At 44.7% G+C, this 18,060-nt stretch overlaps 2 protein-coding genes across 4 annotated transcripts in view; one reads left to right on the top strand and one right to left on the bottom strand.

The window, feature by feature from the left end:
- The window catches only part of POLR2J (polymerase (RNA) II (DNA directed) polypeptide J, 13.3kDa), a 1,803-nt gene extending 180 nt beyond the window's left edge, over nt 1–1,623 (top strand). Inside the window, exons 2-4 of the mRNA XM_010573903.1 lie at nt 84–173; nt 462–636; nt 1,335–1,623. Of these exons, the coding sequence (XP_010572205.1) occupies nt 84–173; nt 462–636; nt 1,335–1,370 (301 nt within the window). The 3' untranslated portion in view covers nt 1,371–1,623. The remainder of the gene's footprint in view (nt 1–83; nt 174–461; nt 637–1,334) is intronic.
- A 307-nt stretch (nt 1,624–1,930) lies between these two features.
- LRWD1 (leucine-rich repeats and WD repeat domain containing 1) overlaps nt 1,931–18,060 on the bottom strand; it is a 16,674-nt gene continuing 544 nt past the window's right edge. Inside the window, exons 1-16 of one of the 3 annotated variants that reach the window (XM_010573535.1) lie at nt 17,754–17,984; nt 16,198–16,344; nt 13,794–14,028; nt 12,654–12,773; nt 10,990–11,142; nt 10,110–10,250; nt 9,127–9,468; nt 8,364–8,490; nt 8,007–8,116; nt 7,329–7,536; nt 5,733–5,805; nt 5,495–5,635; nt 4,720–4,817; nt 3,948–4,109; nt 3,044–3,168; nt 1,931–2,155 (exon numbers count right to left, since the gene is read on the bottom strand). In XM_010573535.1, coding sequence (XP_010571837.1) covers nt 2,015–2,155; nt 3,044–3,168; nt 3,948–4,109; nt 4,720–4,817; nt 5,495–5,635; nt 5,733–5,805; nt 7,329–7,536; nt 8,007–8,116; nt 8,364–8,490; nt 9,127–9,468; nt 10,110–10,250; nt 10,990–11,142; nt 12,654–12,773; nt 13,794–14,028; nt 16,198–16,277 — 2,256 coding nt within the window. In that variant the 5' untranslated portion in view covers nt 16,278–16,344; nt 17,754–17,984 and the 3' untranslated portion in view covers nt 1,931–2,014. Of the gene's footprint in view, nt 3,169–3,947; nt 4,110–4,719; nt 4,818–5,494; nt 5,636–5,732; nt 5,806–7,328; nt 7,537–8,006; nt 8,117–8,363; nt 8,491–9,126; nt 9,469–10,109; nt 10,251–10,989; nt 11,143–12,653; nt 12,774–13,793; nt 14,029–16,197; nt 16,345–17,753; nt 17,985–18,060 lie in introns of those variants that run through there. The other 2 variants (XM_010573532.1, XM_010573534.1) reach the window with 2 other exon arrangements.

Below are 18,060 nucleotides of genomic sequence, written 5' to 3'. Positions count from 1 at the left end.
CCCCCCCGGCCCCCCGCGGCCTCCCGGTCTGTAACGGGGCCGGGGGGAGCCGCTGTGGTAACGGCCGGTCTGTATCCACTCAGGATCACCATCAACAAGGACACGAAGGTGCCCAACGCCTGCCTGTTCACCATCAACAAGGAGGATCACACGCTGGGGAACATCATCAAGTCGTGAGCTAAGGCCGGGGGGGTGTGTGTGTGTGTAAATTTTGGGAGGGGATTAGGGCTTTTTTTTTTCACCTTGGGAAGTTTAGTCCCGTTGTGATAGGTGTTGTCAGGGTAAAGCAATTCTGCCTTTAAAAGTGAAGGGATTGCCTCCACGAACGGGTTTGTAACGCCCTGTTTGAAAGTGTGTTGGGAAAACCCATCATCAGAAACATGGCTTTTAAATTTTTTTTTAATATAAAAAGCACTTGTATTTGTGCTGCGTGGTTGTTCACTGCTGCTTTTCCGTTCCAGGCAGTTACTGAAAGACCCCCAGGTGTTATTTGCAGGGTACAAGGTCCCGCACCCGCTGGAACACAAAATTATCATCCGGGTCCAAACCACCCCGGATTACAGCCCCCAGGAAGCTTTCACCAACGCCATCACGGATTTGATCAGCGAGCTTTCCCTCCTGGAAGAGAGGTTCAGGGTAAGTTTGTTTCTTTTTTCTTCTTTAAAGTAATTCAGCTTCTTGCAATTAAAAGTGAAACAAAGGGAGGGGTAGTCTATCTTGGAGCCGCTATTTTAAGTCATTGAAGCCATGCAGCATTGTGATACTTGGCTTCTGTCAAGGCGTGGTGGAGCCTGCCTGCTCTTAACGGTTCAGTGGCCACTCTGTAATTCCCTAGATGGCCGGCATTGGTTTTCTCACAGTCTTATTAGTGTAGAAAGTAATTTTCTGTTCTTCTAAGTAAGTGTGGGGTTTGTTTTTTTTTCTTTACTTCTCCTGCCAAATGTCTGGGACAGTACTTTTTCTTTTTTTTTTTTTTTGACCACTTGTCATTGCTTTCTGCTCAACTGTGCCGCTGTATTTATTATGTATTCAGCCCCTGATTTTTGAGACTTAATCCGCCTGAAAGCTTATTCAGACAAAACCAGGGGGTTTATGAACAGGATACTGTCTGTGTAGCATTCTCTGATGTGCTGGTAAAAGGTAACAGTGCACAACTTTTGTAAATATGTTTATATTTTAATTTAAGTATTATTTTTCTGGATGGTGTAGAGATTTCCACTGAAGGTTTGTAGCTCTTCCTGTGTTTCACAGAAGACTGTTATGAATGTTTAAACTAACCTTCTCCAGCTCAGCAACGGTTCTTCTCTTAGCATATGTATGTTTGTGTTTTACAGGTTGCTATTAAAGACAAACAAGAAGGAATTGAGTAAAATCACCCCATTTAGAGTGGACTGTGCTTCTGAGGCAGAATGACATGTCTGTTTGTTAGCTGAATGCTATATTTAAACTTCCATTCATGGCAAATATTTTCCCCCTTCTCCCACTTATGTTTAATTTTTGACAGCAGCAGTGACATTCTGAGGTGATTTTTTTTTTTCTACTAGACAGGCACTTTGCCAAGAGGATAAATGTCTTGTTTGATTTGATGGATAAAACTCATTAAAATTATTTCTACTTTTCCAATTGTAGCCTTAAGGCAAATATTTGTACTGGACTGTTGGCGAGTTTATTGTGAGTGTACTGCCAGCATGAGAAGCTGCTGAGTGACAGTGGTAGATGAACTCTGCTTTTCCTTTTCAAAAAGTCTAGGCACTCTCAACCGAACTGGTATTTTGTTTTATTAAGTGTCATTTCTATAAAACAAATGCACAAATTGTGAAAACTTACAGTAAAAGAAACCGGATGTTTACAATGACTTAATGAGTTTAACAAACTCTTTCCTTTTTTTTTTTTTTTTTTTTTTTTTTTTCTCTTGCACGTAATAGCTGGTCTAGAAAACTTCATGATTACATGGGTAACAGTCACTAATACTGCACTATTTCAAAGCACGGGAATGAAACTCTGTTACAAGGAACTATGACTTCTTCCAAATTGCTGTTATGTTCACACTAGTTAGAACAACAAGGTAAGTAAAAGTAGGGTCTGATACCACATTGTTTATTAGGACTTCAGTCAGCTGCTCCCTGTTCGCTCGAAGCTCTGGCCACTTGAGAATCTACGAGGAGAACAGACTTTGGGTAGGAAAGGCACAGTGGTATTGTCTCTGAAAATGGGAGGTTATTAATTACTGCAAGGCCTGGTTTGATGATTGGGTTGCTGTGGAATCCGCTTCCCTACCAACCTGGGGAAGCTGAATGAAAAGGTTCTTCCCCTTTCGGAGGGAAATGGTGCAACTTTATGGTACTCCTCCTAAAGGAGCAGGGTTTAATGCAGAGGGACTTGATCAGAAAGGAAAAAGTGAAAGCAGCTGGAGCTGACTGTTGACTTGGGCAATATGCTTGCAGAAAGTTTATGGAATGCTAGGTCATGTCATGCCTATATATAATGTAGCTCAAGACCAGGCTCTGGAGTGAGAGCCTTTGCACGTGTGTGCCTTCATCACACAAGGGAACAGTAACTGCCCAAAAGAGGACTATCACTGGAGGCCAGGGATGTATCAAACCAAAGAAAAAAGGGTGGCATGAACTTGCAGCAGCAGTGAGCCCTTTCCTGTGTACAGTTCTGCCAGGAACAGCCACTCTGGCTTCCCTCCCCTTGGCCTGCCAGAGAAATGGCATCTGCATGCTTCTAGTGTCAGGCTTTCCAGTTTGAGCACTAATTTTTTACCGAGGGCCCTTCTGCTAGGAAAAGTTGCCAAGCTGTGGAACGCAGGAGCAAACAGCCCTGCTTTACAGCTCCTAATTCCTGTCACAGTTGTGTTTGTGTGAGATTTGAAAGATGGCCTTGGTCACGCTCTGGAGACGATTGCTTTTAATTGCTTGTGAGTGTTAGGTAGAGAAAACACTAGGCATGTTCTGGTGCAAATCTGCTCAGGCAACTCAGGACAGCTGCAGGGGGAGCGGACGGGAGGTCTGCTCAGCCCCAGCAGGTAAATGAGACCTACCTGTGTGGGAGGGATCTTCTTGTCTGAGCGTTTTCCCTTTGCAGAGCTCCATGCTGCGGTGTAGTTTGAGAGGTTGTACATCCACACACTTCCCATCTCATCACCACAGAACACGTAGTCTTTTGCTGTAAGACCAAAAGAAGCAGCTGGAAAACGTGTGGAACCGAGAGTCCATTCTGCTATAAAGCAGAGCTCAAGACATGCTGTAGGATCCCAGGGGAGGATGTCTTATTTCAGCAAAACCTCTTTCCGGCACAAATATATCCATCATCTACCTTGCTCTGAAAAAACTCAATTAATTTAAAGACAAATCAGCTATCTTACTCTAGTAGACAAAAGCTAGTGATAAGTGTTTTGGGATTTCTTTTTAGACTTTTTTTGGTTTTGGGAAGTGGTGACCAGGTCAGGTTTGACTATTCCTTGTTAGTATTAAAAGCCAGCTGCCCATCATGTGGTGTTCCTATCTCTTACTTTAGATGCACTAAGCATTAAAATGGCTCCAGAAAAGCTACAGGGCCAAGCCATCAGCTCTGTGAGCTTTAGAGAGCTGTACAAGGAAGACTGTGTTGGTAATGTAATCAGTCCACGTAACGCTGTAAAACCTCAGTTCCCCCTTGTATGGCAGATGGTATAGCTGTAATTATTTGTTACTTATTTATATACAGCTGGTGCTGGGCTGTTGCTGCCCAGTGCTGGAGCTGTGGTGCAGGGACTCGAGGGCTGGTGTTGCTTGCTCGCTGATGGGGGCTGAAATCCAGGCCTCTGCCTCGAACTACAGGCTCTTCTGATGGGTGAAAGGGGAGGCAGGCACAACTGTTCAAAGCAAATCTTGACCCACGTGGCCGTCTCTGCTGCAGTGACTGGCACAGCCTTGCTGCTCACCCCGAGGAGGGGTGCTGCCTACCTGGGCAGGTGCTGAGCGTCAGGTAGGACAGGTCTGTCATAGACCACTCCAGCTCAGCTAGAATAACGGCAGATAGCGTTCGCTGGCATCCTTTTCCCTTTGTGTCAAAAGACCGACTCCAGCTCCATAAGTATATGCATCCTGGTTTAGAGCTCTTGGAAGCTAGGGAAGAAAGACAGGAGAGGCTGTGTCAGTTGCAGAGAAGTGAAATGCCTCAAGACAAAGGCTGGCCTCTGGTGAAGGTTGTCCATCCAGAAGGTGGCTTTTAAGACGTGGGACCAACAGCAACTGTTTCCATCTCCTTTACCTTATTTCAGGATAACTGGAGGCTGCAGAGGGATGTTCAGTCCCATGCTTATGTTCCTGAACTGTAGAACAAGCATAAGCTATTCAGAAAGACCCAGCTCATGCTTTAAGCATGCTCCCAGATGTGGGAACCCCCATTTCCCCTGCAAAAAACTACTGCTGCCACCAGCCCTTGAGCAGAAAGGGGCTCTCCTCCCTTCTGCTTCGGCACTGCTTGGCCAAGCGTGCTCTCGGGGATGGGTCCGTCTGATTTCCAGTCTTGCTCAGACATGGGTTAGCACCTCTAGGCCACATTTCAAGGAAAGCTAAATGGCTCTGGGAGACAACTCCATTCTGTGTAGCCCCCAAAAATCGAAGAGGTAGTCACACCCCATTCAGTCCCTCTGCTCATCATGCTGGCTTCAGCCTGCCGCATGCTGAGGTGCCTGACTGTTTTTCTGCATTGGGCTATTGTGTTCATACTCACCAATGACATCATCATTCAGAAAAGCCAAACCATCAACCCTGTGAGATGTTGTAATGCCTCCATCCTCATCAGGAAACTGGAATATGGCTTCAAAAGGCCTAGAGTAGGGAGAAGGGTGAAATGAGTCAAGTCCTGAATGGGCAGCAGTGGAAGGGCACTTGGGTACAGAACCCGAAAGGAAATTCATGTGTTAGTGAGTCTCCCGACAAACTCAGATGAATTCTCACTTGAACTTACGTTTTTGGCCACCTGGATTTATTAATACAGCAGAAGCCTGTTTGCTTAAGAGACTGCTGTTTTACTTCATCTGGTTTTGTAGGCATCGGGATTAGTCAGCAGGGCATGACTTTGCTTGCTTCGTTCTTGTAATTTTTTTCTGTGCTCCCATAAAACTCACATACCAGAAGCAGGGTAGGCCTTGCTGTGAGACTGGAACTCGATCCAAGAATTTACACTCTCTTACGCCACTTCAAGATGATACGCCCTTAAGTTTCAGGGTATTGTACTGCACTCATGTCAGCCTCCCTTCAAAGCAGCCTGCAACACTTGTAGACTGGAGCATCAGTACAAGCTCAGGGCTGTGAGCTTTGAACACTCCTTTAGCATTATGCTAGTATTTTTTTTCTTGTCACTATGTGAAGGGCAATATGTTTTAAGTTTGGTAGGACATGCTGCTTTCTTGACCAGACCTCCTTGGTTAGAAATAAAGCCTTTGCTAGGACTGCCTTTTCTTGTTATGGGAAACAAATGCATGCCCCCAACTTTTGGTTCTCACCTGCTTTTTTGTTCCTTATCCAGTTTTATATTCCAGGCAAAGCAGCCGCTTTCACAGCCAGCCAGCAGGTACTGATCTGGGCAGGTGGGGACTGGGGCAATCCGTAATGGAATAGAGATCGCTTCCAGCACCAGCAGCTGGCTAAAAAAAAAAAAGGCAAAAAAAACCAGTTAAGTGGTGCTGCAATGTGATAGTTATAGGCTCCTGGACTGGCCACATCTGTTTTTTGAACCTTTACCTTGCTTTGAAATTGTAGTCACAGTCTGGAATCCCAATATCCCAGAGTGCAATTCGCTTGTCATAGGATGCAGCTGTGGGACACAGAAGAGAAGCAGGTAGTGACACCGCTGCTCATCTGGCTCTTCTCGTGCTAGCTGGCAATTCTACCTGTGTCACAGGCTGTAACACTCTAAGCCTGTGGCATCAGAGAGCTCATTAAAGCACAGCAGCAGTCACAGAGGCTCCTGGCTCAACACCACAGACATTGTCAAACATGCACGGTCAGTAATTTGCATTCTCATCCTGTGCTCTGAGAGGAGCAGATAAAATAAAGTTTGTTTCCTGGTGTCCATTACTAAGTTGTGGCTTCACAAGGTCACTAATTAGTGCCCCTTTGAGCTCATGTTTCTGGTTGTGGGTTCTAGCGGAATCTACAGTACAAGGCCCAGCCTCTACTCTTAGGCAGACACCACTTTATTCCACATGTCCACAGCTTACTGTGTTCACATCCGCAGCAGCTCTCATTGGGAAAGTCAGGCACTGATATAAAGTGTGAAAGACACTTAATGTCCTTTGTCACCAAGCTGATGTACTGATAGCAGAAACAATCCTAATCAGATGGCATCCCTCAAACTCAGAGTAAATGGGTTAGTGTCCAGTCCCCAAACAGGCATGCAAAGACTCTCACTTTATTACTATAAATTTTTCTATGTAATGTAATGAGCCCTGCTGTCCACACCATTATATGGGTGTGCCATCAACCTCCTTACCCCTCTAGGCATCTGCTTTTTGCACTCTTGAGCTGCTTCTTGAAAAGTATTCACTACAGATACCTGTGTTTTAAAAAAATTCCACTTTTAATGGTTCATGTAGCACTCTAACCACTCCAGGATGTGGGCAATTGTAGGCAAGAAAAACAATGTGCTGTGGGGGGCAGGTGTGGTCTGAAAGGGTCTGTAACAGCTTATTTTACAGGCCTGACAATGCAGCTGCAATTTGTAATATGATGGTTCATTTCTTACCATAAGCCTCTCTGGGCCCTACTGTGGCAAAGCTCTCTTCTACATCAGGACCTGAATAAAGACTTCTGACGAGGCACAGAACTCAAAATAATTTTCATTTATTCAAAAGCAATTAAGCGCATAGTTTTGCTCGTTGGAAAAAATGAAATCCAACAGCCCATTATACGCTGCATTGCCCCTGTTGCCATGCTTGATGAGAGTCCTGCCAGCTGACCGCTTGCTGCCTGGCCCCCAGCAGGCTGCTCTGGTTATCATTCTTCTTACTCATCCCTGCGGAACGGATCCACTACTGGCCTTGTTTGTGGCTAATGCGTGCGTGACAGCCACCCTGAGAGCTACTGAGAGGGAAATGCGAGCTGCTGCACCTCAGCTAAAGAGTCAGGCTTTGTGGCTGAAACAATTTGTACCTTGTGTAGATGACTGCCATATGACACTAACAATACTCTCTCCATAACGTCTGTCCATGCTCTTTGTGCGTGTGTGCGGTCCCTACCTCCACCTGCTTGCACTGGGGACAATTCCCCTTGTTAAGGAAGCCCAGCCTTTTCTACATTAGGTACTAAAGCTAAAGAGATTCTGAACCAGAGACTTACTGAAGAGGTGAGTTTCTCGAGTTGGGCTGAAGCAGACAGTAGCTATGGGCTTTTTATGAGCCTTTATCTCTCCATAGCAGAAGTCAGCCGCCACATGAATCAGCTTGACAATCCCTCTCCTCCCAGCAGCTGCCAAGATATTATGAGATTTTTTCCGACTGTCGCTGATTACCATTGTGAGGGTTGTCCATGCAACACTGAAAAACTCCTAGGATAGAGAGAAACCAAGAATAGCGTGAAAGAGAACAGCCAGCAGGATGGCTGTTAGCTCAGAGATGAGACAACTATCACAAGAACTATTCAGGTGAATGACACAACTATTCGAGCTGGAGCATCGAATCTCAAAACAACCCTCAGAAGAACATAAACTATCAAAACAGGATGTTTATTCCTCTATGCCATCAAGCAGTCTTAGCAGCCTGGATACACATACGTATGCCTGTGTGAGGAGAAGACGGGCAGACTTATCTTTTAAACTAAGATTAAAAAAAAAAAATCAAACCGGGCTAAAAGGATAAGCAAGAAATATTTACTATCTTCATCCTTTTAAGACCTGTCCAAGCTAATGCTTGAAACCCTTTCAGAACTCTTTGTAATGTATATAATATATACATGTATGTAATTATAACAGATTATGGTATTTCCATTTAATGCTTACTCTTCCCACTTGCAACCTACCTCTGTAGCCACCTTATACTTTTTCAGCACCGTCCCTGTCTCACAATCAATCAGACAGACAGATTCCCCTCCACATGTTGCCACGGTTCTGGAGGAGCTCACAATGGGATCTGAAAGATTGAAAGAAGAGGTGAGAAGTTCCCAGGTTCACGAATAACACATGAAGACTGCAGCTTATCACTGCCTGGTGCTCTCCCAGTCTCCTGTTTTCAAAGTCAAAGAAGGAGTATGTAAGCAAGTCTCATTCCTGACAATGGAGACTACAGCTTGAAGGAGCAGGGGTCTAACGCATGGAGTCCGCTGGGATTCCAGAGCCAGGTGGTTCTGGGAATCCTGCAAACCTCTTTAAGAGCTCACCTTTCCTGGCTCCACAGTCTAGCAATGGCTCGAAGACACAGGACCAGAGCTGCGTTTTAAAATCCTCGCGGCTGTTGCCTTTACTGTGACACTGAAGAAAATGCAATGGCTCTGCACTGACATCCTCCTACAATAAACCATCCACATTTAGAAAATTCATTCCCCTGACAGCGGTTTGCCTGTGATTGCCTTGACAGAACCCTCTACTGAACACAGCAATTTGAGTTAAACTGAAGTATTTTTCAGCCCTTCTGTGCTACAGGGAACAGGAGAGACTGAGGTGCCACCAATGCTCAAGACTCCTAAACCAGCAGTCAGCTGTTTAGAAAAGAAGTGCCCAGCAGACCCCAGCAGTGAACCCCATTTCCTGCTGCAGAGAAATGTGAAAAAACCTTTAGATCCCCACTGGTCTGAGCTGAGGGGGAAACACCTTTCCCCATGCAGCCACCAGTTTGACCTGAGAGCAAGTCATGCCAGTTCCATTTCTAAGAACAGGCTTTCTTTCAGTGCACCACCTCAGAGCGCTGGTCCATCCATCCCCTGCAGGGGATTCACTGTCTCCGGGGGGGGGGGCCTTCCCTGATGGCTCTGAGAGATTTAAAACAACAGAAAACAAAACAAAACAAAACAAAAACCGTAACTCACAATATATCTGGCCAATTATGAGCTCCAACCTGTGTAGAGCTCTGATGAAATCTGAATGCGGCTCCTCCCACTAAACCAAGAGGCCGAAAGCCAGTCCCAAAGGGGCTGATGAACATACCTTGCCCTTGGAGTTCTTCACTGGAGTCAAGCTAACAACTCCGTTGTCCTGCTCCTGGCTTTTCTGTTCCCCTGTCAGCTGGCCAGATCTTCTGTTGCTTTGCCCCTTGGGACACTGCTCTCCATTCTTATGAGTACCTTCAGCTCCCTGCTCAGGGGTTGCCTCTTTGGCTGACTGGTTCGATGTTCTTGGTTTATCAGGAGCTGGGTCATCCTGCACATGACTGGACTTTCTGGGATTAACTACAGCCTCCTCCTCAGTCTTTGCCTGGGACTTGGATCTCTTGTTTCCAGACCCCGATTTTGAATTATTTCTTTTCCTCTTCCTGGGCATTATCGTGACCTATAAAGCATGTTGTCAGTTTCTGCAGGTTTCTAGCTTCTCTGAGTTGTGCAGATGATTTGTCAGTCAGAGATATTAATTATTCAAATGCAAGTACCCTCCCACGATTATAGACTGGATTCCAAATATCAGACAGCACAGAGCTGCAGAGTTCCTAGAGGCAGAAGCTAATGAAAATCACATAGCCAGCCTCATTTTCATCTCCCTTCCCTTGTCCTAGTTACTTACAATTTACATACGATGTGGAAAAACAAATCTGGCCCATGGACCGAGGGGGTTTAATTGGCAGCCATGTCAAAGAAGGCAAGCACCATCACAGTCTGGCCATGCATCAGCCCAGTTCTCTCATAAAAATATCCCTTCCTCAAAGGATAGGTGGACTCAGTAGGACTATACTTATGAAATCTTTTGGGTGTCATATGAGAATGGAAGTGCTCTCCTCTTGGAGAGCAATTGTACCTTCGCATTGCTGGGAAAGCTTCAATCTGGCCATAAAGAACAAGCCTCAGCTGCTGAATACAGGCTGCAGCCTGAGACTGCCCCTACGGTTACCAAAGGGTCATAAATGTAAACTGACAAGTGCTACTGAATTCATAAGAAATAAAAAGAACATTGTTAATGTAACTGGAAAAATCACCTACCTGACCCACGTCCTCTGCAGCTTCCCTGGGGCTCTCTGTACTTTCTTCCTCATTTTCATCCATCTTTTCCTCTAGTTCAGGATCTGTGTTTAACTCCAGACCCAGTGAGTATGCCAGAAACTCTTCTGCAATCATTTTCACCTTAGGAACAAATATGTGGATATATAAAAAAAACAAACCCAAAAGACAAAAAGCAACAGCAGTCAAACTCTGATGTGTAATGACAAGAGCTGCTTTGCTGAGTTTTTAGTATCTGCTTCCACTATTCTACGTGAATTTCACAAGAGATGGATGAGTCGTCAGCTGAGAGCCTGGCAGGCCAAATCCTCCCTTACATGACCCAAGAACTTCACTTTGTCATGGGCATCCAGGGTACACATTTGCAAAAACAACAGCACAGCAATGAAACAAGACAAAGGAGAGATGGAAGCCTCAATGGTATGTATGCACATACAATTAAAACATATGTTACAAACTAAATGCTATCTTTCCCCGCTGGGAGTAACTACAGTTCTGTCATTATCTTTTCTCCTTTCATACAGCTTCCATCAAGACCAAAGGTTGCCATTAGAGTTATCTGCAAATAATTAAGTACTAAGGATACTGCAGTCTCGTTAATTAGTACAAGTATCGTTATTGCTTATGAATTAAAAAACAATGTTTAATGGCAGTCGTTGCAACTTGGTGCACGTTTAGTCCTAGTGCTTCTCTAACTGCTTAACAAAGCAGTGAAGAAAACCATAAAAAGTGATATCACCTGTCTGCAAGAGCCCTGATACCCTGAACCCAAATCCACAGAGCTTTTTAATCAAATCCATTTCAGAATCAGGCTGCAGAGTCCTTGCCTGAAGAACAGAAGGGTAAGTGAAATGTAACCTACCCGCCAGCGGGTGAATTCACTGAGTGAGCTGGGTCCATATACTACATTGGTTTGTACTGACTTCAGGAACTTTTTCTTGATGGACTTCACTTGCTCAGCTGTATATTTCTCAGGAAGTTGGTCACGGAAGAATTTTTCCCAGTGAGCAGTAACCTAGGCAGAAAGACTGAGTTTATCCAACAGAATACTACAGAAAACCAGAGCAGAAAAGCACAAGAGTACTTGTGAAAGCATTTAAGAAGTTGCCAACCCTTAGGATCTGCTAGCTAAACGATGGCACTGCTTCCATTTATTTTATCAGTGTTCAAACTATGACTTCAGCTAACAAGAAACCCAGTTCCTCTGAACCAACTTCAAGTGAGTGTGGCTAAGCAGATACCATCAACATGAACCCAGAGCAATGCCTGATTTCATGCCTCTGGATCCATAGCAAATCATCTTAAGGAGTCTTGCGCTGTGCCCTACTAACAGGGAGCACCTGACAGGTAACTAATTTATTATAACAGGCATGGCATAACGGGCATGTATGAATTTTCTTGTAGTTCAAGTGTGTGCGTGAGCAGGACTGCTGCATGTGTCATCCCCATTTATAAAGATGCTTTGACTCCAAAAGGCTTCCGAACTATGGGCACAATCATGCAGACGCTCATCTATCAGCACAGTTTCCCATCTGAGAGTTTCTGGTGGGTAGTAACACATCCAAAAGCATTCGGACCCAAGAGACATTTTACATTTAGACACACAGCAGTAAGAACTGGGCAGCCAGGTACAAAGCAATACCATCAGGGAAAAGTATCTGAGTATCTGGGGCACAGGCACCAGCACAAAATGAACAGCACGGGGGAGCATTTGGTGTCTCATTAAACAGCAAACCATGCCCAGTTGCCTGGAGAATAAGAGGCTGAGCAGCCCTCGCCAAGACCCTTTGAGGTACAAAGTATTACACAGATAACACTTTGCACAATAAGCCATCCCAGTCTTCAGTATTTGATCTCTCCACCACTGCTACACAGAAGGAATTAACAAAATCAACTAACTAGAATACAAATGCTAAGAGCAGTACTGTACAACCCCCCCCCCTTTTTCATAATAGAACAATAATTTTGCTCAAGATCACAACATGCTTTGTGGGGACAATCTGTAGGAGCTAAACTGTGTACATAAATGAGTGAAAATACAGTTGCAAACATGCACAGCTGAAGAAGAACAAACAAATCCTTGTTCCTGGTGTATGCTGGAAAAAGCAAGATTATCCTGAGCTTGGTTTTGTGCTCCCCATGCCTGCGGCCAGGACAGTAATGTAAATTAGATGAGGAGGTATATGCAGCTGTTATGTCAGCACTAGGCTTCTCCCATTTTTTAATGATGATTGGAGTGACCTGAAAAAACAGAGGGTCACACACAGACCTTGTTGGCCCTGCTCCTGTGATTTAAACTGAAGGCAGAAGTTGGCTATACAGAACAGGCAGAGCAAATGCAAGCAGTGACCAGAGAAAGCAGCAGTAAGACATTTACTAGGTGGCCAAAACCACAGGCTGTGCTTAGATCATACCAGAATTATTGTTAACCATTTGATGCTTGTTTGCAACTCTGTCATTAAACTGAGCACAGTATTTAGTTACTTCTAAGGTGTTTAGAGATTAAGAAAATATCACACATCTTACCTTGCTGGTGAGCTTACGACTATTGACACGCCTCACATGATTAGCCAGTTTGGTTATATCCTTGCCATTGAGTAGCCGAAGATTTTGCAAAAGAAACATTACTTTATAGTCATCGTTGAGCTAGAAAGATAAGGCATCAGAGTTACAAAAATTGTATGCATGGTACTTGCTTTAGCTTTAGTCCTTTATTAAAATATAGCCAAGGATGAGAAGAATATATTTAGTCAGGAAAAGTAATTTCATGAAATCTTCTCAGCATTTCCGACTCGAATATCACCTTTTAGTTGTAAATTATCCTTCTCCTATGAGTTGGGATCTTAAACTGCAGACAGAAGACCTGCCTTGCACTTAAGCAGTACTAACATCCAACACAAGGTGGTGGCGGTGTAACCAGGCTCATCAGCTCCGGCCCGAGTGCAATGCAGGGTATTCTGTTCACATCCTTTAACTCTGAGTGAGCATCTAATACAGAGGAAGGCCTGCCCTGCCTACAGTAAACGAATACCAGCAGGGATTCTGTGGGTCAGGTGTGTTTTAGGTCAGACCAGTTCCCCAATCCAGTTTACCATACAGCCGCACATATACTTCTGCCAGCACGTAACAGCAACTAGCATCTGGGTCCGGGATGGTGGCTGATGCCAGTTTAAAGCACAAGTAAAATTACAGTTTCAGATGCTCAAACTGCACAGTCAGCAGAGCCTCTTGGGAGAATTCAGAAAACCAAAACTAGACTAATCACCAAGTTTAACCCCTCATCAGATGACCAAATCTGCTCTTCCAGAGTACACGGGGCACTAAAACTAACATCTAAGAAGGACATTTCTACACAGTCATTACTATATTTTACACAAGCATGAGCATAAGATATCCTGCCTGATAAGCTAACTAAGATGGGACTCTGGCCTGGAGAATCAGCAGTTCAAGATACCTAGATTTTAATATCTGAGTGGTCTTGGGCAAGTCACTTCTGCAGATTGGGAAATAGTGGCACAAATTGGTGAAGGGGCACAAAAAGACTGGCTGCTTTCTCAGACGCCCTAACACTTGCTGCCTAAGAACAACATACAAGAACTAGGCACAACTGCTGTTTGTTTCCCCCTCTATTTAATGCTCAGCTTCTAAGGATGGGAGGTAACTCACTGTCAAGTACACATTGTTCTCGTAGGTTAGCTCCTCGAGCAGAGGGAACTGTTTCAGAGCAGTTACATCTTCTAGTTTGTTGTTGTTGCAGTTTAGGACACGCAGATCAGGCAGGGTTAGACTGTTGGGAAATTTGTCCAGTAAATTATCAGAGAGATCTAGTTTCTGCAGATGCCTCAGACGGGAAAACAAACGTGGATCTAAGTCTCCAGTCTTCAACTGCAGCTTGGACAGGCTGAAAACAAAAGAGAACACGAACTATCTGCAGTTCATTGGAAAAACAAGTGCTGACTTTCACAGGATACAAGGTCCCACCTGGTGGCACCTCTCAGTCTAGCACAACTCACTGGGTAAATCTGACCAAACTTGTGTTTTCTTGTCTGCAGTATTCTGGACTGCAAGCACACATACCTGGAAAAGATGCTGTGTCTGAGCTAACAGACACCATCAGAGACGCAAGACTACCAAAGTATTTGCAGTGCAGTTAACCTGCAATCCCGATAAACCTCCTATGGATAACAGAGCTGGCCGTGAGCAGTGAATCGCCGGAAAAGTTCTTGCTCATATTAAAAATTACTACACCTCTAAGAACGTTGGTATTTTATTCCTTTGCAACGTAAATTCAACAAAACAAGCTGCGGCAATACAAGACACTTATTCACTACACCGTCAGTCTAACCTGTCCACAGAATGCCCTAGATTCATTATTTCACCCATTTTTTTGAAATCACCATCTCACAACTGGTGTAAGCAACATAAGACTACGGTGATTCCAAAATGCTAGTCCTGTCCTCCCCCTCCTTCATGCTGACACCTGCATTCACACAACAACATAGCAAATTTGATCAGTTTGCTGATCTGGTTCAAAACTTTTCTTCTCTGCATTAGAAGTTAAGTTCAGGCCAAGTGCAGAGTAGGTCCCCATATCATTTGGCTGTTTTCAAAGAACTAACTGCACAAAAAGGTGATTCTTCCATTTCTTTTACAGTGAATTTTACTGCAAAATCTTCCCATGGCAAATATGGAAATCTACCTAACAAAATCCCAAGGCTGCCACCAAAACAGAAGCAATCTGTCCTGAAAGAGGAAGAGGGGCAATATTTGTGAGGGGAAAAAACCACTCCTTCTCCCTAAGAAAGTGAAAACTGCATATTATAAGAAGAGTCATTTAGATTTGATTACATCATTTAGTTGAGCTCCAAAGAGAGTTTCTAGTCCTGACAGCCGACATCTCTTGAGGATACAAGCCTGAGTTCCTTTAACAAACAGAATCTCCATCTCTAATGATTAGTTAAAAAAAGGCCTTCTAAATATAAATGAAGTGTGAATAAATAAGGTAAATAAAATTAGGAAACAAGATCACTCCTCCTTCACTTGTCATCTCAGAAGCCTAACCAGCCAGTCAAAGCATGTAAGAAAGGTTCAACAGAATTCAGCTGGCTGCAAAGCATAGTGCGACTACTGTGTCATTTTGGGGAGAAACTCAACACAGTGTTCCCCAAACGGACTTTCTGAAATATAACCCTTCAAAATCATGGTACGAAGCCGCATGGAAGAAGCCACACTCTAGAAATTCACTACTTCAAACATTTCAACATCACTTTGTTACCCAGATTACTGCAGCTTATACTCCTCAGATAAACTTTTGATTTCTCCCTAAAAACATTTAGCACAAGACAAACCAAAAGAAATAACTTTAAAGAGTACATATGAAACCCAAAACTCTTACATCAGCAACAAAAACAACAAAGGTGCCAGCCAGAAATTGGCTAGCTGAGTCACTCAGATTGACCAGTTCTGTAATAGCGAAATTCCACTGTATTAAACATTTGGAAAGACACATATTTTCAATGACCTCTGTTAAGGATCTGAGCATCAAAACTGTTTTTACTGGTTTCTAATTGTGTCAGAGTTTATTATCCCTCTCTGCAATGTTTGAGGTACTAATATAATTAGGTTTAGAAGAGATGGAAAGTGATGGAGGGAGAGGAAAAGGGAGGGGAAATAATGCCAAAAATATTTTTAAAACCCTCTGAAATCTAGGCCAAAGAGATTCTCTTATTCACATTAAGCAATTACTAGCAAAGACAGAAGTGGTTTGGGGGTAGGGAGTATATCTTAGGGTTAGGAAATCAGGATCCAGCCTTAAGCAGTTTTACAGAAAGAAGGTGGCAGCATATATACAATATAAATGGTGAAAAGAGGTGCTAACTGCTGATAACCTATCTAGTGAATGCAGTTCCACTAGTGCTCACTGGTCCTGCATTGAGAATGCCATCTCCTGTTCTGTGCTTTGTAACCGTCTCTCTTTTTTCAGTAAAAATGCTTAGGGGAAGAAAGACAAAAAAAGGGATCGCCTAGGCTGAATTCAGCTGGAATTTTCCATGGGCCTGTCTGCACTTACTTCAGCGTCTCGATCTTTCGGAGCCTCGTAGATCTTGGAACCGCTCTTTCCAAAAGAAGTTCTGTAGTAATTTTTGACATTTTTAATCTCCACCCCTCTGCTGGAATCACTAGTCAGTCAGCTGTAAGACCTCTTCTCGTAACCTTCCTGGTAAAACAAACAGGCATAAGAGGAAATCCTTTCAACTGACTCCAAAAGGGGAAAAAAAAAGAGTTAGGAGGTTAGCTACTGATTTTGCTGCTGTGTTTGAAGTCGCCTTTTTTACACAGTTGAAATGAAAATACTAGAGATTGTTATTACACTGGGCACACACTCTCAACACGCTGACCCAACCCATCTCCAAAACAACAGCCTTGGCTGTTACCTCCCTTGGCTATTAATGCGACAGACTTGCTGTAGATGAAAGCTGTCCACGGGGTGACAGCACTCGGGACTAGGACAGTCTCGCAGTTACCTGTTTGTACCTCTCCTGCGCAACAGGGCTCTGCTCCAAGAACTCTGACACATTTTCAAATAAACAGCCACAGTAAGAATAAATACACCTGTTGTGAATGTCTTACTCCCAAGAAAGTGACACAGGGCGCTCAATGGCCTGACCAGATGGATAGACTCTTGGCTGACAACTTCTAAATTCCCTAAAATTTTCAAAAACCCATTAATTAATTACCAGAAATGTAAATACCCACCGACCAGTAACATTCCCTCACCAAGGAAAAAAATCAACAGCATTCTGTATGTTATTGGTAATTAACAGATGTTTTCATTCGTTGTTGTGGATAGGATAGTGCCTGCACACGCATGGATACACTGATATTTAGAATAAGAACACTGATAGGGCCAAAGTAGCTTCAGGAAATTACTAGTTCGTGGCTCACCACCCCTTCTGACACAGATTCCAAGAGAGGGAAATAAAAGAGAAAAGAGCTCCAAGGCCAGGCTTGCTACTGTCTTTTTGTGTTAGTCTCACTGCTGCCTAACACCACTCCAATAAATCACGAAGAACACGCAAGGCACTAAGCTGTCCTTAGGCTTGACTTCAGCACCGTAACGTGCCTACAGCACCCGGACCGTCGGGTTTGATGAGCGATGGGGCATTGCTTTGTTAACACCTGTACTTAAGGTCAAGCCTTCACGTATGGAGTATTTTATACCAGCATAAAGAGCACTGAGCCTGAAAAACAGCTGGAACAGCAGCCGTTCAGGATTTGATCCTTCAAGCGACAGAGCTGTCCCTGAAAGCCAAACCACAGGATTAGGCCCCTACCTGCTGAACCTAATAAACCTCCCTAAGCTCTAGTATCTATAAGAAAAATTTCAGACCAGCGACTGTGGATGTTCCCATCACCCTCTCTTTGACCACCCCGACACCTCAGACCACCCCGGGAGCAGCAGGGCAGACCACGACGTAACACGGCCCCATCACCACAACATCACAGGTGACGCTGCAGAAGGCACGTTCAATTACCCGGGGGGGCCTGACGAACCCCGTAACCCAGCCTAACTGGGAACCGCCACCAGAAGCGGCCGCTGGCCCTCCTCCTGCCCCCCAGCAGCACCTCTCGGGGTCCGCAGTCCTACAGCAGGGCGTCGGTTCAGGCCGGACTAAGGCAGCAGAAATTAAAACGAGTTTAGTTGTAACTACTCCGCACCAGCCGGACCACCGCCTCGCCTAAACCGAGGCGAGCCCGGCCCAACTGGCGCCGCACGACGCCACCACCGCCATGCTGGGGATGACGACGACGACGACGGCCTGTCAGCCCATCCAGGGGCGGCTTCCCGGGTGCGGGGCGGCCCCGACGGCCCCTCAAGACGACGGCAGCCCCAGGGCCGTGCCCGGGACCGCCGGGGCACGGGCTGCTGGGC

Source organism: Haliaeetus leucocephalus, unplaced genomic scaffold (assembly GCF_000737465.1).
Source record: "Haliaeetus leucocephalus isolate CR32 unplaced genomic scaffold, Haliaeetus_leucocephalus-4.0 Scaffold395, whole genome shotgun sequence".
Classification (NCBI taxonomy): Eukaryota; Metazoa; Chordata; class Aves; order Accipitriformes; family Accipitridae; genus Haliaeetus; species Haliaeetus leucocephalus.
The sequence above is the reverse complement of the archived record's forward strand: the minus strand, read 5'-3'. Positions and strand labels throughout refer to the sequence as shown.